Source organism: Neolamprologus brichardi, chromosome 11 (assembly GCF_056152115.1).
Source record: "Neolamprologus brichardi isolate AB-2024 chromosome 11, ASM5615211v1, whole genome shotgun sequence".
Lineage (NCBI taxonomy): Eukaryota > Metazoa > Chordata > Actinopteri > Cichliformes > Cichlidae > Neolamprologus > Neolamprologus brichardi.
In genome coordinates this window covers 2,067,227-2,085,050 of record NC_142114.1, presented here as the reverse complement: position 1 = coordinate 2,085,050, position 17,824 = coordinate 2,067,227, and the positions used below count along the sequence as shown (strand labels likewise).

General features: G+C 41.7%; 2 protein-coding genes across 4 annotated transcripts; one reads left to right on the top strand and one right to left on the bottom strand.

Annotated features, from left to right (window-relative positions):
- Positions 1–64: 64 nt before the first annotated feature.
- fbxo43 (F-box protein 43) lies at positions 65–4,962 on the bottom strand. 2 transcript variants are annotated; one of them, XM_087847679.1, is made up of 6 exons: positions 4,838–4,962; positions 2,933–3,780; positions 2,099–2,854; positions 1,652–1,754; positions 793–987; positions 65–692 (listed from the first exon to the last, which is right to left on the bottom strand). In XM_087847679.1, exons 2-6 carry the CDS (start codon positions 3,721–3,723, stop codon positions 447–449), a joined length of 2,091 nt encoding a protein of 696 aa, XP_087703805.1. In that variant the 5' UTR covers positions 3,724–3,780; positions 4,838–4,962; the 3' UTR covers positions 65–446. The 2 variants fall into 2 exon arrangements, with proteins under 2 accessions (XP_087703805.1, XP_087703806.1); XM_087847680.1 differs by lacking the exon at positions 4,838–4,962 and adding an exon at positions 3,997–4,143.
- Positions 4,963–5,035: 73 nt separating this feature from the next.
- Positions 5,036–17,640, top strand: spag1b (sperm associated antigen 1b). Of its 2 annotated transcripts, none has more exons than XM_006795978.2 (19): positions 5,036–5,096; positions 5,376–5,523; positions 5,918–6,077; positions 6,167–6,289; positions 6,374–6,444; positions 6,644–6,756; positions 6,881–6,986; positions 7,174–7,304; positions 7,458–7,564; positions 8,713–8,848; positions 9,767–10,219; positions 11,726–11,825; positions 12,292–12,444; positions 13,058–13,215; positions 13,755–13,896; positions 14,609–14,735; positions 14,876–15,034; positions 15,804–16,127; positions 16,231–17,640. In XM_006795978.2, the coding sequence occupies exons 2-19, from the start codon at positions 5,378–5,380 to the stop codon at positions 16,357–16,359; spliced, it is 2,838 nt and encodes a 945-aa protein (XP_006796041.2). In that variant the 5' UTR covers positions 5,036–5,096; positions 5,376–5,377; the 3' UTR covers positions 16,360–17,640. The 2 variants fall into 2 exon arrangements, with proteins under 2 accessions (XP_006796041.2, XP_006796042.2); XM_006795979.3 differs by lacking the exon at positions 5,036–5,096 and adding an exon at positions 5,107–5,288.
- The last annotated feature ends 184 nt before the right edge of the window (positions 17,641–17,824 follow it).

Sequence of the window (17,824 nt, the reverse complement as noted above, 5' to 3'; positions counted from 1 at the left end):
GATTTGTACAGGTTACAGCGACATACACAATCCTCACAAATGACACAGCACACGGGTAGGGAAAAAAGGTTTTACTATATATATCAAGTTTATTTTAAAACCGATCTAGAAAACATGTTAGTAAAAGCTGAAAGTCTAGCTCCAGAACAAAAAACAACAACATGCTGTACAGTCAGTGCATAGAAAAATACAACAATAAAATGAAATCCTTTTATCTGCTGGTAAAACCTCCTTCAGTGCATAATTTAAAAAAAAAAATATACAAGTAAGAACTATATCAAAAAAGGAAAGGGGTAGGATGGGAGAAGTAAAGAAATACAAACAAACATTGAAGAGTACAGACACTGCACGTACTGCACATCTGTTTCTTCGCCGCTTATTTCCATCTATAAACTTGCAAAAAATAGATATTATTAAAGTGACTTCATGAAGCAGGAATAATTTGTTCATAGTCTTTTAACATTGCGCTTGCTTTGAGCGCTTCCAGGAAGTATGTCCTTTCTGCGATGGCCTGCAGACTGACTACCGCACTCTCTAGAGCCGTGAGAAGTACACAAGCATGACATGCAAAACTGGAATCCACAGTCAGCTCTGCTGCACACTCCCTCTCTTTTGCCTGAATGGCATCTTGCGGGATGCTGACATCTCGGACAAGGCTTGAGGCACTCATCATTGAAGAGGGTTTTAGCAACCTGAGAGGAAAAAGAAGTTATTAAAATAAAGTTGAGAAATGCCTCAAAGCATGACTGTACCATGTTCAAGAAAATGTAATTTAATGGATTTGTAACTTACCTCCAGAAATTTATCCCGTTTGCTGCTGCTGTCTGAATGCAAGGCGCTGAGCTGCAGTGGCGTTAAAGCCCTGCTTCCTGACTGTGGAGTGCAGTAGCTGGAGGTCCTAGACTGGGCCTGAACTGTCTTCAGAGCTGATCGCTTAAGCAACATGGCTCTGGTCTCTGCATCAGCGACATGGACAGCAGCACCAAGCTATAAGACGACAGCAAATAAGTTCAGAGTCATTTCAGTGACAGTGATGGAGATTGTGATAACACCGATTCATTTTGATGTATGTATGCACTGATGACCACAGAGCAAAGACTGTGATAACAGAGATGTTGTGTTTAACTGAAAACACAGAAAGCTAAATGCAACAGAGCTGAACAAACACTCGTATAAGCAGGGGTGCACAGAAGTGGTCCGCAGGTGCGCATTCGCTGTCAAAATAAGAAGCGAATAAGATAAGAAGCTGCAATGCGCGTTTGCATACATATAAAAGGCACCGTTTTTGTCCGCTAGAGTGGGATTTTCACGGCATATTCTGCACCACATCTCTGTGCGTTCATCATTTGTTTGAAGCCAGCTCACCTCCTGCAACCACTTTTCCGAGAGTACGCGCTTCTTTTGCGGTTTGGACTCCTGACATTTCTTTGGAGGTGGAGGAACACCAAAGTAATTTCTTAAAGGAGCTTGCTTCTTCGACATCTTTAAGAGTTCTAAACAAATGTCTGTTCTCCTCCAGAAAATCTTACGCAAACGCGCGTTGCAACTTCTTATCTGGTGCGCGTCTTTTATTTTGACAGCAAATGCGCACCTGCGCACCACTTATGTGCACCCCTGCTTATAAGACCTTTAGCCATAGCCTGGCTCTTACCTCAAGAGCAGCCTCCACTTGACTCAGGTGGCTTCTTCTCATTGTGCTAGCTAGCTTGTCTTGCTGGACAATTTGATTCCAGCTTTTGCAAACACAGCTGCACCTGTGAAAAACAAAAAAGTATGAAATATTTTCAGCTCACTAAACTTTTTAGACAACACAAGTTTGTAGTGCAAGCTAAACTCCACTGATTTTACTAAAAATTGCATCGTTTATACAACAAACACTGTCATAACGACATGTATGTTTCAGCTCAGCGTCAATCACCCTGCGATCATTCTACAGGACTCTGAATTATTCTTTACTCCATTAAAAATGTAGTCATGATTTTATTAATCAGTGACCAAATGGGAAAGGAGCCGCAACCTGTGGCAAGTAAGCATGGATGATATGCGCTGTAAAACATTGTGTGAATAAAAATGTATATTTGGAAACATGATTTATCACCTATAGACACTCTCAGAGTCCATCTGGCAAAGTATAACAGCCAGGATGTGCCTGAGGTTCCTCTTCATCAGCTCTGTGAGTACGTCCACCTTCTCCAGGCCCATCTTCCTGCCAATCAGCCCTGCCAATGGCATAGTGGTCCGAAGAGTGCTTGGGGTCTTGGTCAGTGCTGCTGCAGACTTCAGCTGCTCTTTCAGGCTTGGACTTTGACCAGCCAACATCTGGGCATGGTGCTGACAAATAGCTTGAACCAGCTGCAGCGCTGGAGTCAGAGAGAGGTTAACTGGAGTCATCCTGAGTGGTGTGATATCTGGATTGCCAAGATCCGTAGAACAAGGGGTCATGTTTTGTGCCTTGGTTTTAGTCACTCTTTGTGGGGTGGTATAATCTTTTTTTGCTGAGCTCAAGCGATCAGAGCTCACGGCATTACCACATTTAACAGAGAGGACACTGCGAGGGGTGATATCCTCGGCAAAAACCTCATCCTCTTTAGAATGGCTGTAACATTGATAAGGATGTTGATGCTTTCTGTCCGTTGGGTCTTCCTCAGACTGAGAGCCACCTTCTTTAAGCGTAGACAGCCTGTGCTGACGCTGCAAACGGGAGCGGCGCCTTCCCTCTGTTGGATTTGGAGTTTCAGAGTTTCCTTTGGAGGCGGACAGCAGCAGCTCCTGGAACGAGCCATCATGGTCCACTGTGGAGTCTTGCGATTTATCAAGAGTCACTGAGCTGAAACCGCTGTCCTCACTCAACGACCTGTTTAAAAGTCAGAAAGGAGTTAATCTGAGTTTAAATATTTTAAAGTTTTATTTTCTTCGTCAATAAAACACATACCTGATATAGCTGGGTGTATGTGCAGATGATGGTGTGCACAAGACACTTGAGCCATTATATAGATTATCTGTCATGCTGCCCAATGGTGACTGAGAGTTTTCCTTAGAGATGGGCAGGAATTCGTTGAAGCCTGGAGTCTTGACATTACATTGACCAGATGCAAAAATGTGTTCACTCATGTCTAGATCTGTGAGTGAGGCTTCTTTCTCAAAACTGGGAAGGTGACAACAGTTGTGCTTGCCATCTTCAAGAGTTGAGGTCCTCACCTGCATGAACAGAACACGGCGCTTCCTGCCTGATAGTGGCAGGTCCTGGTCCACTTTTAAAGTGCTTGCTGCCCCCATCTCAGTGTCTACAGAGTCAAATGATGTATTGAAATAGGGTTCAGACCCACTGACAGGGGATTCAATCCCTCTGGTGCACGGTGATCTTGTGTTGTCATTTTTGACATCTGCAGTGGGTTTACACAGTAGAAGTCTCTGTCGCAGCGAGGTATCCCTTTTGCATATTTTAGGAGTTTCACACCAGCTTACGGCTGAAACCTTCCTGGAGTCTCTGCCCAAAAATCTGACTTGTTCTCGGATCTTCTTCTTTGGCGTGACAGAAACCCGGAGGTTCTCTTTGGGCGTTTCATCCAGTTCCACCGGAGACAAAGATCTACATGAATCAGCTCCACTGGTGCTGTGTGGGCTCTGGAAAAAACCTGAGTATCCACTGTCAGAGCAGTCATCGTAGCAGTGCTGCCCTTTATAGCCATCAAGATAAAGACTAGATTCAGGAGTGCACTGCATCTTCCTCCTGAGTGCACCAGCAAACCTTAGCCTGGCCTCCGGGGGATTACAAGTCACCTGGAGTAAAACAGAATATAATAAACAGAACTACTTCAGCACAGCAAATATGAACTTAAAGAGACCGTAAATACATAAACAAGTGTGACAGATTATAACTTTAAACAAGAGTTAAGCAACGCTAGCTTAAATACTTTTAAAAACGATATTTTTAAAAGGCGTCTCCTGCTGGACTCCCTTATCATAGTAAAATAAAAGTTATCTCCCGAATCTTACGATGGTTTTCAGTGTATAAAAGTAGCAGTTTGTATATCAGAAAGCGACAGACAACTGATTTATCTCTGATCCTTCTCAGCTGTTTCATCCGCGTTGCTATGAGAGCGCGTGCTGAGGATTTAAATCCCCCCGTCTCGTGCCCTTTGTGATAGCCGCTTTAAAGAGCTCCATAACCGCCAAAAGACACCGACAGAGCCCGACTGACAGTATACACCACCTTTAACATCATTTTACTCGTTATTTTCACACTTAATTCCGTCTGAAGAAACATGACAAGGCAAAATTATTTGGTAAACACACACAAAACTGATTTTAGTAAAATTCATCCAAAAGCAAAACAAAACAAAAACCCAACGACGTTTCGTGCGTGCCCATTTTACAGTGTAACCCTCTATGCTAGTTCAGAGGGTCAGAGCAGCCATTTTAACAAGACACGACGGGATAAAAACCGGTTCCAGAATTAAAAGCAGTGATGCTCCGTCAAAGCTGAAATAGCCTCCTGTTAATGTGACTGAAGGGGACCCGGAATGGCACAGTGAATGACTAATCAGTTACACCTGTGTTAGCCCTGAAATGCCATACAAAAATGATTGCCATTAAAAAACAAACAAACAAAAAACAAAACAAAAACGGAGGGCCTCGTAAAACACCCGTCAAACACCGAGTTATAATTAAAGAAAAATGTGCCATCCACGTTTACTAACATAACGTTGTTAGCCTCCTGAAACTAGAACCAGTACGAGGTAATGTCGGTGAATTCCACGCACACTGTCTGTACCTTAAGCTCTACAAAATAATCTTCTTCGGGAATAAACGCGCTTAATATTTAACAAATACCTACTTGAAGTTAAAACGGGGCTATTCCAAAAAGCCGTGGCCTCCGTAGGCGATGTTGTTTCCTCAGGCTTCTTTCCAGGCCTCAGCTGTCCCCCTGCTGTTGTTACTGTTTTCTCATGTTCACCAGCCACGTTTTCAAATTTGGAGCCCTCCGTTGGCTGCGTCACGTGCTTCCTCTCGGCGCTACCGGCCTTCCGTCCGTGTGTGGTTACCATAGCAATACACACCACATTGTCGATGAGCGTTCAGCCAAACGGGAGCAGGTAAACTAGTTTTGCTTAACGGCAACACTTTAAACATTATTAACATTAATGTGATCTTGCATTAATTACTCAAGAGACACTTGAGATAAGTCTGCCTTTGCTGAATGTTACATTACCTAAATATAGAATTTAGCTGTTTCCAACGAACTATTAAAATTACCAGTAAAGTTAAGGTCGCTAGCTAAAAAGCTGGTAAGTTATACAAATATAATGCAGAACTGCCATGTCTCCCTTTTATGGAACACTTTTTGACACGATGACTGTGTAAATTCTTTCCAGAAATGAGTGAAGACGCAGTTTTATCCCTTCAGAGTCACTCCACCACTGTGGACTACAGGGGCAAGGTTCCTGTGGAGCACCTGGACTACGATTACATTGAAAAATGTAAAGATGTGAGATACATCGAGATGATCCTGAGAACACTGAGGTAACTGTCTGTTGAGCGATATAGTGTTGTTGGAGGAAACTCACTGTCCCTTTTCTTCCTTTACCTGTGTTCAATGGACTTTTGTTGCTTTTTTTTAAATCGTATTTATATTTACATGCTCAAAATAAAGCAATCAGTCAGTCCAGTCCCTTTATAGTGTTGGTGAGGTTTTTCTTTATGAAGGTTATAAACTCATCATCATGTCAAGTTTCACTCATTCTCCACTGAGATGGTAAGATGTATGTGCAATATTGCAAATAGATTACATAACACTTGTCATCAGTTGCAGAGGGATACTAGTGCATGTCATAACAAAATACAGGCTGGCAAATGTGAATGAAAAATATTGCAAAAAAAAAAAGCTATTTTATTTCTCTTTTTTGTTTGGTTAAAGGTCCGGCGAAGAGGGCATTTATCCTCACCTGATCAAGTTTTGTGAGAGTCACCTGGAGAAACTGGACCCTAAGAGCCGAGCTCTTAGGAAGGAAATGCCTGTAGCCACAGCAGCCAGCCTCTCTAAAGATGAGTGGAGCCAAATTGAGGATGAGTTGAAAGTATGGTACACATTTTTTTCTTTCTTTTAAAAAAATAAATAAATCCTGTGTACTTTTCACATGGCTATTTCTCTAAATACTTTGCTCAGAGATGGCAAGAAGAAACCAAAAAGACTGAAACAACCCTGAAACACCAGTCAGTATTTGATGATCTAGTGAAAGAAAATATGCCACCTGTAAGAGGTTCCAATTGCTTCGTTCCTCTGAGCCAGGTAAAAAAATCAAGGCATATACAGTACATAACCAGTTACATATATGTATAGAAGACAAATATTCAGAGTCTTTTCTCATGATAGAAAACAGTTCCACAAGAAAGAAAGAAACCCTCAAAATGCGCCCTACCACGTGATTACCGAGAATGGGACAAGTGAGTCATGCTGTCTCCACATTTGTCTATTATATTCAGAAGAAAGACCCCACTGTTGCAGCAGCTGAATTCTCTGTGCATAAAAGCTTCCCAAGTCTTTTTACTTTGTAAAAGGGCTTTAAAGCTAAACTGCTTCCATTACAGTGATCCACAGTTTAAAAACTTGACCTTTAAGTGTATATTTTACACCTTTTTCCAGGTTCGATGTGGAAAAAGAATGTGAGAAAATAGAGGAGGATGTGGACAAAACGGATCCACCAGCAATTATAAACTCAGGACATCCTAAAATCAACACTCAAGTGGACACTTCATGTAATCTATTGTGGATAGAAAGTGTTCTTCTTCTTTTTTTGCAGTAATTATTAAGCATACAACGTACATCAGGTGTGTTGGCATTTTTGTGTAACATGTAAGGTTTCCCCTGTGATCCATCCAGCGCTGTCACAACAGGAGAAGCTCTTCCTGGCAAATCGTGAAAAGGACAAAGGCAATGAAGCTTTTAGAGCAAAGGATTATGAGGAGGCAGTCACATACTATTCCAGGTCAGGTTCTTTAAACAACTCCTTCATTGCAGAAAGCACTTAGCGCCTCTTAAAGGGCTTTTATCATTTTGCTTGGTATATATTGTAAGTAGTAGACTGTCATCTTTCATTGTAGCTGTAGTAGTAAGTGTTTGTGCAATAATCTCACTGTAAATAGAGGCTTGCTTTATTGTTTATTCCATTACAGGAGCCTTTCCATTATAACATCTGTGGCTGCATACAACAACAGAGCCCAGGCAGAGATCAAGCTCGAGCACTGGCACAATGCCCTGAAAGACTGCCTGAGTGTGATCGAGCTAGAACCGGGCAATCTGAAAGGTGTGTTAATGTTATTTCTATAATTTCTAACACAATAATGCTTCCAGAATAAATACACCTGCACTTTTAGATGTATTTATATGATGTGGTATACTTTAGCTATGGCAGCATTAGTGTATGTGCTACATATTGTAATGCACTTCTTTTCGTTAGCCCTGCTTCATCGTGCTGTTGTTTATAATCAAATGGGCAACTTCCACATGGCCACTGAAGACCTGAGGACGGTGCTCAGGGAAGAGCCACAGAACACCGCTGCGACTGTAGGTGATAGTACTGAGGCATGTTCATCATGCACCAGTCTACCTTTGATCCACTAGGTGTCACTGTATTTGTGAAAGTTGAGTGATTTAGTGAGTCTATCACTGGAAGTCTTTCGTGTATTTATGTCATTACCGTAAATAGAGGATGATGTGGCTTTTTTAACAGATCTGTATCAGTGGAACAGCTCAGGATGTGCTGTGTTTAGCCGTCCCCTTTAATTGCATTATTTAACTTCTGGTTCTATTTATTTGATTTGATTTGATTGAATCTTTATTTTGAACATGTTGAAAAAGTACAACAACATAGAATTAAAAGAGACAAATGAACAAAGCAAAACAGAAGGAAAACGAGCAACCACAACTACAAATAACTTTCATGTTCAAAAAGGAGCAGGAAGAAGCATAAGCTTATTTAATCCCACCCCTTTTCCACTATCTAGTAATCAATAGACTACAGAAATACCTCCTTGCAATTACATTATATGTCATGTGTATTTTTTTTTATTATTCATTTTTTTAATATATATACATATATGTTTCTATCTATCCATACATACATATATACACATACGCACATATACACATTTTCAATAACCCCAGTAACACCTCAAAGGATACACAACCTACAGATATATATATACCCATACCAACATACCCGTGCACCCGCACACACATGAAAATATTGGACAAGAACACCCTATCAAATCTCTACCTCGTCCCTGTACCCTGTAAAAACCATCTCCTTAAACCACCTTTTAAACTGTGCCATGCTCGGACATTGCTTCATATCTTTACTTAGTCTGTTCCACAGCTTCACTCCACACACAGAGATGCAAAAACGTTTTAATGTTGTACGGATACGAGGATGTTTTAAATTCAATTCCCCCCTCAAATTGTATCCCCGTTCCCTTTTAGAAAACATTTTTAGAATATTGTCAGGAAGCAGGTTATTTATTGCTTTATATATAATTTGTGCAGTGAGAAAATGAATGAGTATAATTTAGGTGTAAATGGGAAGAAAATGTTCCTTTTTGTAGTTATACATACACCAGTCACTACAACTAAGTAATCTAGCATAGATTGTGATATGAATAGTTGTGACAAACAAAACATGAGATGTTCTAATGGATGAATTGTTTGTGTTTTAGCAACTTTTGTCTCAAATTGAGAAGAAGATGGAGGAATGCCAACAAGAGAAGCAACGCAAGGGCAAAAAAATCCTCATCCAAGAGATAGAAGAGGCAGATAACCAGACTGACAGTGACAACAAAGCTCGTAAAACTGGTGATTGTTTGAACTACTAAAAACAATCAATATCCTTAAACACAGACATAGAGACTATAACGGCGCTAATGGCCATTTATGATAACCCATTTGCATCCAAAAATCAATCAACTGATTTATATGTTGCCTACTCCCTATTTAACATGCAGTTAAATCGTTTTTCAGTTATAGTCAAGCTTAGGTAAGTTATGAGTTCAGAGGAAATTTAGATTTTTGTCAAAAGTGTGCATTGATCCTTTATTTGACATGTTTTTTTTTTTTTCACTGTTTATTTCATATTAACTAGCAAGACTAGCAGGAAGTGAATGAGGTAAACCAGTAGACTGTGGTACAGATTTCCCAGATGAGATTTTTCCCTTATTGGAGATGTATTTTTATCTATATTCTCATTTAGTGAAAAGTAACAAGTTAAGTCATTCCACTGACTTAACTGGACTCAAAAATCTATTGCTACTCTAATTTATGTAACTTGAATGAGGTGTTACATTTTAACTTTATAGCAGAAAGTTTTTTGTGTCTTTATAGCTGTGCTGGATTTAGAAGTTGAAGGATTTGCCCTCTAATACAGTCACGATTTATACAGAGCATGTTAGGAAGCTCCAACATTGCCGGTAATAGTAGTGCTTTAGTCACATCCCCTTCTGTCTGCTGTCCTATAGAAAGAGGAAATTCCCCTCTTGTTTCTCTGGGTGAAGGAACAGTGCATGCATGTGTTTTCTGCCCTACCCCCACACAGCCCTTTCATAAGTCACTGTTTGGTATCTCTACTTCCTGGAACTCCCTGTTTGAAGTGGCTCCGTGTCATGTGCTCCTCTCCTCCCACACGATGATGTAACTGCTGACTCTTTCCTGTGGGTGTGACTTCCCCTTCTCTGTCTCTCTCTCTCTGCTTCTCCCCTCCCTCCCTCTCCCTTCCAGCTTGTCTGGTTCAACCTAGCCAGCCCGTGGGAGGGGAGGAGAGATCAGCTACTCCTGTCGAAAGGGGAGACATGGGAAACGCTCATAAAAAGCCCCACGGAAGAGGGGACGGGGGTCCACACGCCGAGTCCAACAGCTCCCACCATGAACACAGGAGGAACAGAGGCACCTCAGACAAGTACAAAGTCCCGCAGGACTCCAAGGAAAAGATAGCCAATGGATCAAGCAAGAGAGGCTCGACAGCTTCGGTTCAGGGTGATCAGAGCGGCAGCGGTAAGGCAACTCCAGTTGGAGGAAATGCTGGAGAAACTGTCAACCTTGATGCCCCATGTGGGGCCCTGCCCCCACCCCTCTCCCGGCTAAAGAACGAAGGAAACCTGCTGTTTAAAAATGGACAGTTTGCCGATGCACTGGAGAAATACTCACAAGCCATTCAGGGCTATACAGATTCAGGTAAGCCTCAGGGGCACTCACTGTTGATCGTGTTTGTAATATTTTAGAATATTAAGAAAAAACGATTTAATTAGTTTTATACAGTGAGGTTGCTGGTTAGAAGTTACCTGTGTGCCACCGTGTCAGTAATCATAACATTTCTACTCATATCAGTGTGTTATGAACTGACAAATGAATCAGCTGTTTATTCATCATCATATTTTAATAACAGCTTTCTATGGTGTCATACTTTAATTTAACTTTAAATCAACGGTCATAGGGTCGTAGCTATAATGTCAGTGCTTGTCTTTATTTTTGTCACTTTAACACACTGCAGAGACTTACACATGAAAACAGGATAGCGATACAAATCATTTTCCCTATGGAAATAAGTCCTCATAAACAATTTCAAATTCTCAGTCCACAGACTTCACATTTTTGTGTGAACAGTTTACATGCAGTATTCAAAATTTTAGTAAGATCCATTACGATGTTAATATTTAGTGACTTATCCCTGGGACTGTGGCTGTACGGAGACAGTGTTGCTGTTTTAGTCTGGTGCTAAGCCTCTCAGCTCAGGTCTGTCCAAGTCACATGACCTCTAACCACTCACTGTGAAATTGAATTTGTAGGACTGCAGCAATAATTCTCACAGAGAGTGAGACGACGAGCAGTTGATGGAGGAAGAGAAACCTCTGCTCACTCTCCGTTAAACATATGGCCTTGTGTCTCTTTCTGTGGACAGCCATAATATACTCAGTTAAGACTGTGAAAGTCGCTGGGCATCATCTATCTGGATTACTGTGGAAAACACAACAGATGTGACCTAATCTACACATGCAGAATTTTTTCCAATCTGTGAAAAAGGCTCTTTTCAGTAGAAATGAAACTGAACGAGACATTCACGATACTTTGTCAGGTCTCGTAGTTGTGCTATGCACACAGTTGCTGTAGTTTACATGATCTACTGTCACAATAACCTCGCTAAGTGCTCTCAGTTGCTAAGGCATCATCATCACTGCCACGCTGTGTCATCATCCATAATCTGTTTTCATCTGATGAGGCAGCACACTGACATGAATGTATTTAGTGTAGCAGGATAATGTTGCTGTGTTTGAAACATGCACCGTAGACCTGTGTGATTTGCTTAACTCTGTGATAGTGAAGAAAACACTGTTAAGTTAGTGTGAGGCAGGTGGAGAGAAGCATACATGTGTGTGTATGCGTGTCTGCCACTTTGTATTCATAAATCTGAAAGAAAAGAAATGATAGCTCAGTATCTTCCAATAACTGAAGTTTCTTTATTTCATCATGACAGGAACTCTGTACTTTCTACAGCGCTTCTATAGCTGCTCAGAGAGCACATTAAACAGTCTGATTTAGACAATAAGTACACGATTCAAACTTTGAGTTCATGATGTCTTTGCAGATATTCTGTATTCCACCCCCAAGATAACTGCAGAACTATGCGTGCTGTTTCCAAGCTGTGTATTACATTTCTGATATTGGTCTCTATTTTCTATGCAGGGATTGATAGTCCAGAAGATCTCTGTATTCTATATTCCAACAGAGCAGCTTGCTACCTGAAAGATGGCAACAGTCAAGACTGCATACAAGACTGCACAAGGTGAGAGAACTGATAAAACTCTACCAGTGTTCAGCAAGATATGTGAAAAGTTGTGGAAGGCAAACGCACGCTTGTCCCTGTGCTTCATCTTAAAGATCAAACTGCTACAAATTTCTGCAGACAGCGTCATCATATACCAGTCTCAGCAGAGGATCTCAGATCATTTATGAGTGGGAGGGGATTTGCACTTGGGTGTGTCGTAAGGGATTGTAATTAATCTCTTTAGAAGTGGTTTATAAGCAGCAGACTGGGCTAACTTAAGGGAGCCTCCCATATGAAAGCCTTTAAATATACTTGATGTGTTTGCAGAAAGATGGGGTTATAGAAAACTTGAATCACACCTTTAGACTTGTTCACTACCTCAGAAACAACATGTACAGACACATCCTTTGCCCTAGCATCGACAGCAGGGGCACCAGACTCGATCCTTTGCTCTTGTCTCATTGCATCTATTTATTCTAATCAGAGCCCTGGAGCTGCAGCCATTCTCCCTCAAGCCCCTCCTCCGCCGTGCCATGGCTTATGAGTCCCTGGAGCGTTACCGAAAGGCCTACGTGGATTACAAAACTGTGCTGCAGATAGACGTGAGCGTGCAGGCAGCTCACGACAGTGTCAACAGGTATAATGTCCACCTCTCACCTCAGCTAACAGACTCATTAACATTTGGCATCTCAAAAGCAAGTTTTGCATTTTACAGCACCCATGTCTATGGCAGTGCATTTCTCATCTATTTTAAACAAGGTGGACACAGACTATTTTTAGCTGTTACAGCAAAGGAAATAAAAAGACAGATGTGACATGGAGATTTTCTTACTCTATCTACCTGCTGTATTTTCCAAATTTGAAAATGTTCTATAATTGAAATCCAGAAATGGAATTATAACATATTTAGAAGACTAAATCAAAGCAAATCATGGTAACCATTACACACAGGCTTATTAGAGACTAACAGATTTAGCTGGTCAAAAGCAGCTCCGGCTAGAGGCTAATCATGTCTCTCAGACTGTGTGTCCTGTTACGCAATACTCACCTGGGTGGTTTGTGTTCAGGAGTACCAGAGGGTCAAAGATATCATTCATCCCCACATTTATCTACAAAGTTAGACAATAAGACATAAACTCCCTAAACTGTGGAACAGGGTGGATTAGATGCATCTTTAACACTCCATGTAAGCCTTATCAATGTCTCTCATCTGCGTGCTGTAACAATGACTGAATCACGTCCTCCTCCAGGATCACCCGGCTGCTCATCGAGCAAGACGGGGCAGAGTGGAGAGAGAAACTTCCCGAGATCCCTCTGGTGCCTCTGTCGGCTCAGCAGCACCGCAGAGAGGAGCCGCCCAGCGCTGAGGTCCTCCAAGCTCGAGCAGAGAAGGCTGCTAGGGATGCAGGTCTGTTGTTTTTAGAGTCATGATGCTTAATTAATTTTTGTCCCCCAGAAACACAGAGTTAGTCAGGGTCAGAAGTGTTGATCGCTGTTGACAAAAGTCTTCCTGTTGTGACTGGAGGAAAATTTGAAAGGCCTATTTTTTATAGAAGTGGACGTGTCACCTCTGACCATGCAGTTTCTCTGCTCCCAGGGCTTTTCTACCTATGCTATTTTTAGACTCTAATGAAAGAATAGCACTGCTGGCATAATTTTACCTCCCTGAAGACGCTCTGCAGACACTCTGCAGCAGATTGATTAGCCCTCGGTCCACACCGGGACTGATTGCTGACTTAACTCTCGTGGCTCATGTCCAGCTAGCACAGCATTAATTTCAAGTGCTTAAACCCTCCAGCTGTGTAGCACAGGCTTATAAAAGCGAGGTCAGTTAAAATGTATTGCAAGTGTCAGTGTGGATATATGAAGTCAAAATGAAGGAGACTGGACTTCGTGTCTGTGTGAGTAAGCGATGTTTAGCAATCACCACTTTGTTTTGTTTTCTAGAGAGGAAAGCCGAAGTCCGTTTTTCAGCTTTGAAACAAGAAGGGAACGATTTTGTGAAGAAGAACCAATACCAGGATGCTCTGGGAAAGTACACAGAATGCCTTAAGCTAAAGCCAGAGGAATGCGCTATCTACACCAACAGGTTAGTCATTTAATTCTCACGTTAATATGAACAGACATGTTCCTGCATTCTCGTTTCCCCTCTGTTCATCTCATCTTCAGCCACTGGTTCACCTTGATGTGGGACAACAGCCTGAAAATCCCCAAAATTTGTTCAACTGAATTTAAAAAAAGGCTGATTAACGACACCCAGCTGTCATTTTTCAGCCGTGCTTTCAGCTCTGTTTTTAATCCAATCCGGTCGCGCCACCTGTCACTGCTGCCAAATTAGTGTGTATTGGTGGTAAATTGGTGCACAACACAATAGTACGTAGATGGTGTTGATCAGGTCACAGAAGAAACTGATGACGTGAATGTTTTCCTACTGTGTGTTGGTGTTTGCATGTGCATGTGGAGCTCTGATGTGAGTACAGATTGTATGTACAGCCACACCAGAGCAAACATCCATACGCCATTGATGCACAGCTGCTGAGAGCCATTTGAAAAAATTAAAAACATGAAGATTCATTTAGAAAAGGGGCTCCAGAAGCACATCTCTGAGGTGTAAATCGTAAATCTCATCATCATAGGAAAATGTTCTGCTCTGTTAATGCTGATGGCATGACTTCAGCTGTTATTATAAAACCTGATTCGCAGTGAGTCACAAATTCATGATACTTCTGAGTTACGTGTCAAATGTGATTAGGTGCCAGTGACAAAAATAAAAACCACAATTGACGTGTGTGTGTTTATAGAGCTCTGTGCTACTTGAAGCTGGAGAGGTTCGCTGAGGCCAAGCAGGACTGTGATGCAGCACTGAAACTGGAGCCAACCAATAAGAAGGCCTTCTACAGACGAGCCATGGCTAATAAAGGTCTCAAGGTGAATGGAGCTGGACTTTAATGGCTAATGCCATAAGGGAGTGATTTCTTTTTATTGGGTGGCTAAGGAGTAAAATATCCCTTTCACATATTTCATACATAAAGCTCTCTTTGTATTTTTTCGGTGTCTCCCTCCATCAGGACTACCTGGCTTGCAGCTCGGACCTGCAGGAAGTGCTGCAGCAAGATCCCAACGTGCAGGAGGCTGAGAAGGAGCTGGAGGAGGTCACCAAGCTGCTCAGACAGAGTCTGGCCAGCGCTTCACCAAACAAACCCAGGAAGACAGTCCCCATCACAGAGGTGAGTACAGTTTATTCACTTTCATTGAAAATAAATATTTTCCCCTTATTGCATCCAACAGACATCGACTTTTGACTTTAGAGAGTCTACACGTGTGGTTAGGAAGAAGAGGCATTATAATGATGGGGACTGAAGAATCATGACTTATGGTCAACAAGTGTCCTTTGAATAGTTGTGTGTTTTTAGCTGATTACTCCTGACGCCTGCTGGGATACCGCGTGAAATCTGATCAGCTCTGGTTTTATTCTAGCCTAGCACAGATCATAAAGTGCAGCGCTCCCAGCTGTTGTGTACCGTTCGTCTTTGTGTTCTATCCTCATTTACTATTAATAATCTAATGAAGAATAAAAGCACCAAATTAAAGCTTGAGTGGGGCTAGATGTACCATTTTCAGTTTATTGCTAAAAGACAAAAGAGAACACGGAGAAAGCTAAAGTGTAAAATTGTATCCATGCATCTTATGCTGCTTATCTGGGTCTCAAAACTCAGTCTCAGTTTCAGGGAACACCAGAGTGAAAAGTGGCTGTGCTCCAAGTTTAAAAGGCTACAGATTGTTATGAAGCTCTTGTTTTCCTTTTCTTCAGGTTCAGCACACCAGTAGGTAAAGATGGAAGCTTATAGATCCAATCACTGCATCCCAGACAAATTATTCCTAATTAAGGCAATAGGTGGTGCAGATTTCCCAGATTGTGACTCACTGACAGAGACCGGCTTTCCATTTTTGTCTTTCCTGTGTAAATGTTTCACCCATGTCCGTCTCCCTCCTCAGGTTGAGGATGACGAGAATGTGACCGCTGTCCCTAACTCCAAAAACAGCTGCAAAGGAGAAGACATCAGCATCAACCTCCAGCCGGCCAGCGCCTATGAATTCGGCCAGTCCCTGAACGCGGCTCGTAGCTCTGGAAACACAGTGGCCTGCGCGGAACTACTGGCCTCCACGGCCCCAGAGATGCTTCCCCAGTTCCTGAGCACCCAGCTTGATGGACACACCATCAGCTTCATCATGCAGGCCCTGCACTCACACCTACTGGAGAAAGACCCTTATCTGGTCTACCAACACCTCAACCATCTGCACACTGCTGACAGGTTCTCGGTAAGATTAGCATGCAAGTATAGTCTGAAAAGCTGAAGTTTGTTCGTAAGATTTTGCAATCAAGCAGTCTGTGTGGTCATAAACGCTGACGCACTGTTTGCAGGTTGTACTAATGCTGCTGGAGAAGGACGAGCGTCACCACATGACTCAGCTGTTTGAGCATCTCTCCGCCGTGCAGAGCACACAGTTCACTAAGAACGATGTTCAGAACCTGGCCAACAAATACATCTGACCCTCCCCTCTCTGCATGAGCTGCTCCACCACTGCTCTTGGATCTATGCAAAACACTGCACAAGAACTGAGTACACAAAGGCAGGAAGCTGCAGAATGAGCAATACAATGGAACAGAGTTGATTCACTCTACTGGTCTGTAATGTCTGTGACGATATAAAAAAAATCTATTTTTCTCTCCAGAACATTTTGCTATGCAGTTTTACTTTTGTACACACCATGCACCATTTGCATTGTACAACAGTGGGACACAGTGGACCTTTCACCGTACTGTATTAATAAACGAGGTCCAATGTGCTGTTGTGTAACACGGCAGGCAGGTGTTTCCTCACTCCAGGCAGTAGCTTTTGCTTAGGACAGGCTTCATCGAGCTGATCTGCTCTTTGAACCCAGTCGCTTTCTGAAATCATTTTATAAAAGACCAGCTGTCACATACCAAAAGCTATTCAGTGCATGTTAAATATAAACAAACAAAAAGCTAATTTCCTTCCAAGTTTAAAAGTGCGTCCTTGCTGCATCTTAAGTAACTATTTTAATATGACCACATGTATGGTGTTATCTTAATGGGTGAAAGAGAGCTGCATGTCTCACTGCTGTTCATGTGAGTGTAACAGAACTTACAATGTTGTAGGAAAAAAAAAAAATTCTTGCTCTCCTTTAATTCGTCTATGCAAATTTGTAGCTCTGTGTTCCTGTATTGATTCCATTCATAAAGGCGAGTCTCTGTCTTCACCATGTGAAATGACATTGTGCCGTTGAGCCTGTTTACCTGCACCATCAGCTTCACAGCAGATGCCAGCACACTGGAGAGAAGCAGCATCTTTATAAGATGTGTGCCTTGGATTTCAGTCTAGGGGTCGACTTAGTGTGGTGAGCGTATCGGTACTCGTAAAGAGAGAGTCTATTTATATCATTCTGTAGCTTTAATAAATTTCTTTAATGACTTTATCACACACATATATATTCACTTGGCTCCAAACTCAGAACTGTTTTAAATGTGTAATTTATTTGCTATTTAAAGTCATTCTGTCCATGTTATAAGTAATAAATATCAATCTTTCTGTATTGTGAATCTAAAGACTGCCTGAATCCAAACTTTTTGTTTTCTCATGAAATCTACATGAATGTAAAATTTAGCATAAGGATGTAAATTTGGGGGAAGGAGGGAGTGATTCTGCATTTTCCACAGCTCTTCACAGTGGCTTTTAACATTGTGTCAGTAGATTTGTAAAAATTGTGTATTCTATTCACAGAGGGCTATTCAATAAACTGGGAAACATGATGTTTTTCCTTCTTTAGCTCATAACAAGTAACTGAAAGTTTCAGAAGAGACACTAAAGATGGAGTGACATGATGTTTTTGTGTCTTACATACGCTGTAATGATAGTGTTTGCCATACCACGGCCCAATATAACAGCTAAGGATTATTTTGAACAGTGAATAATGCAAAACTTCTCTCAACAGAG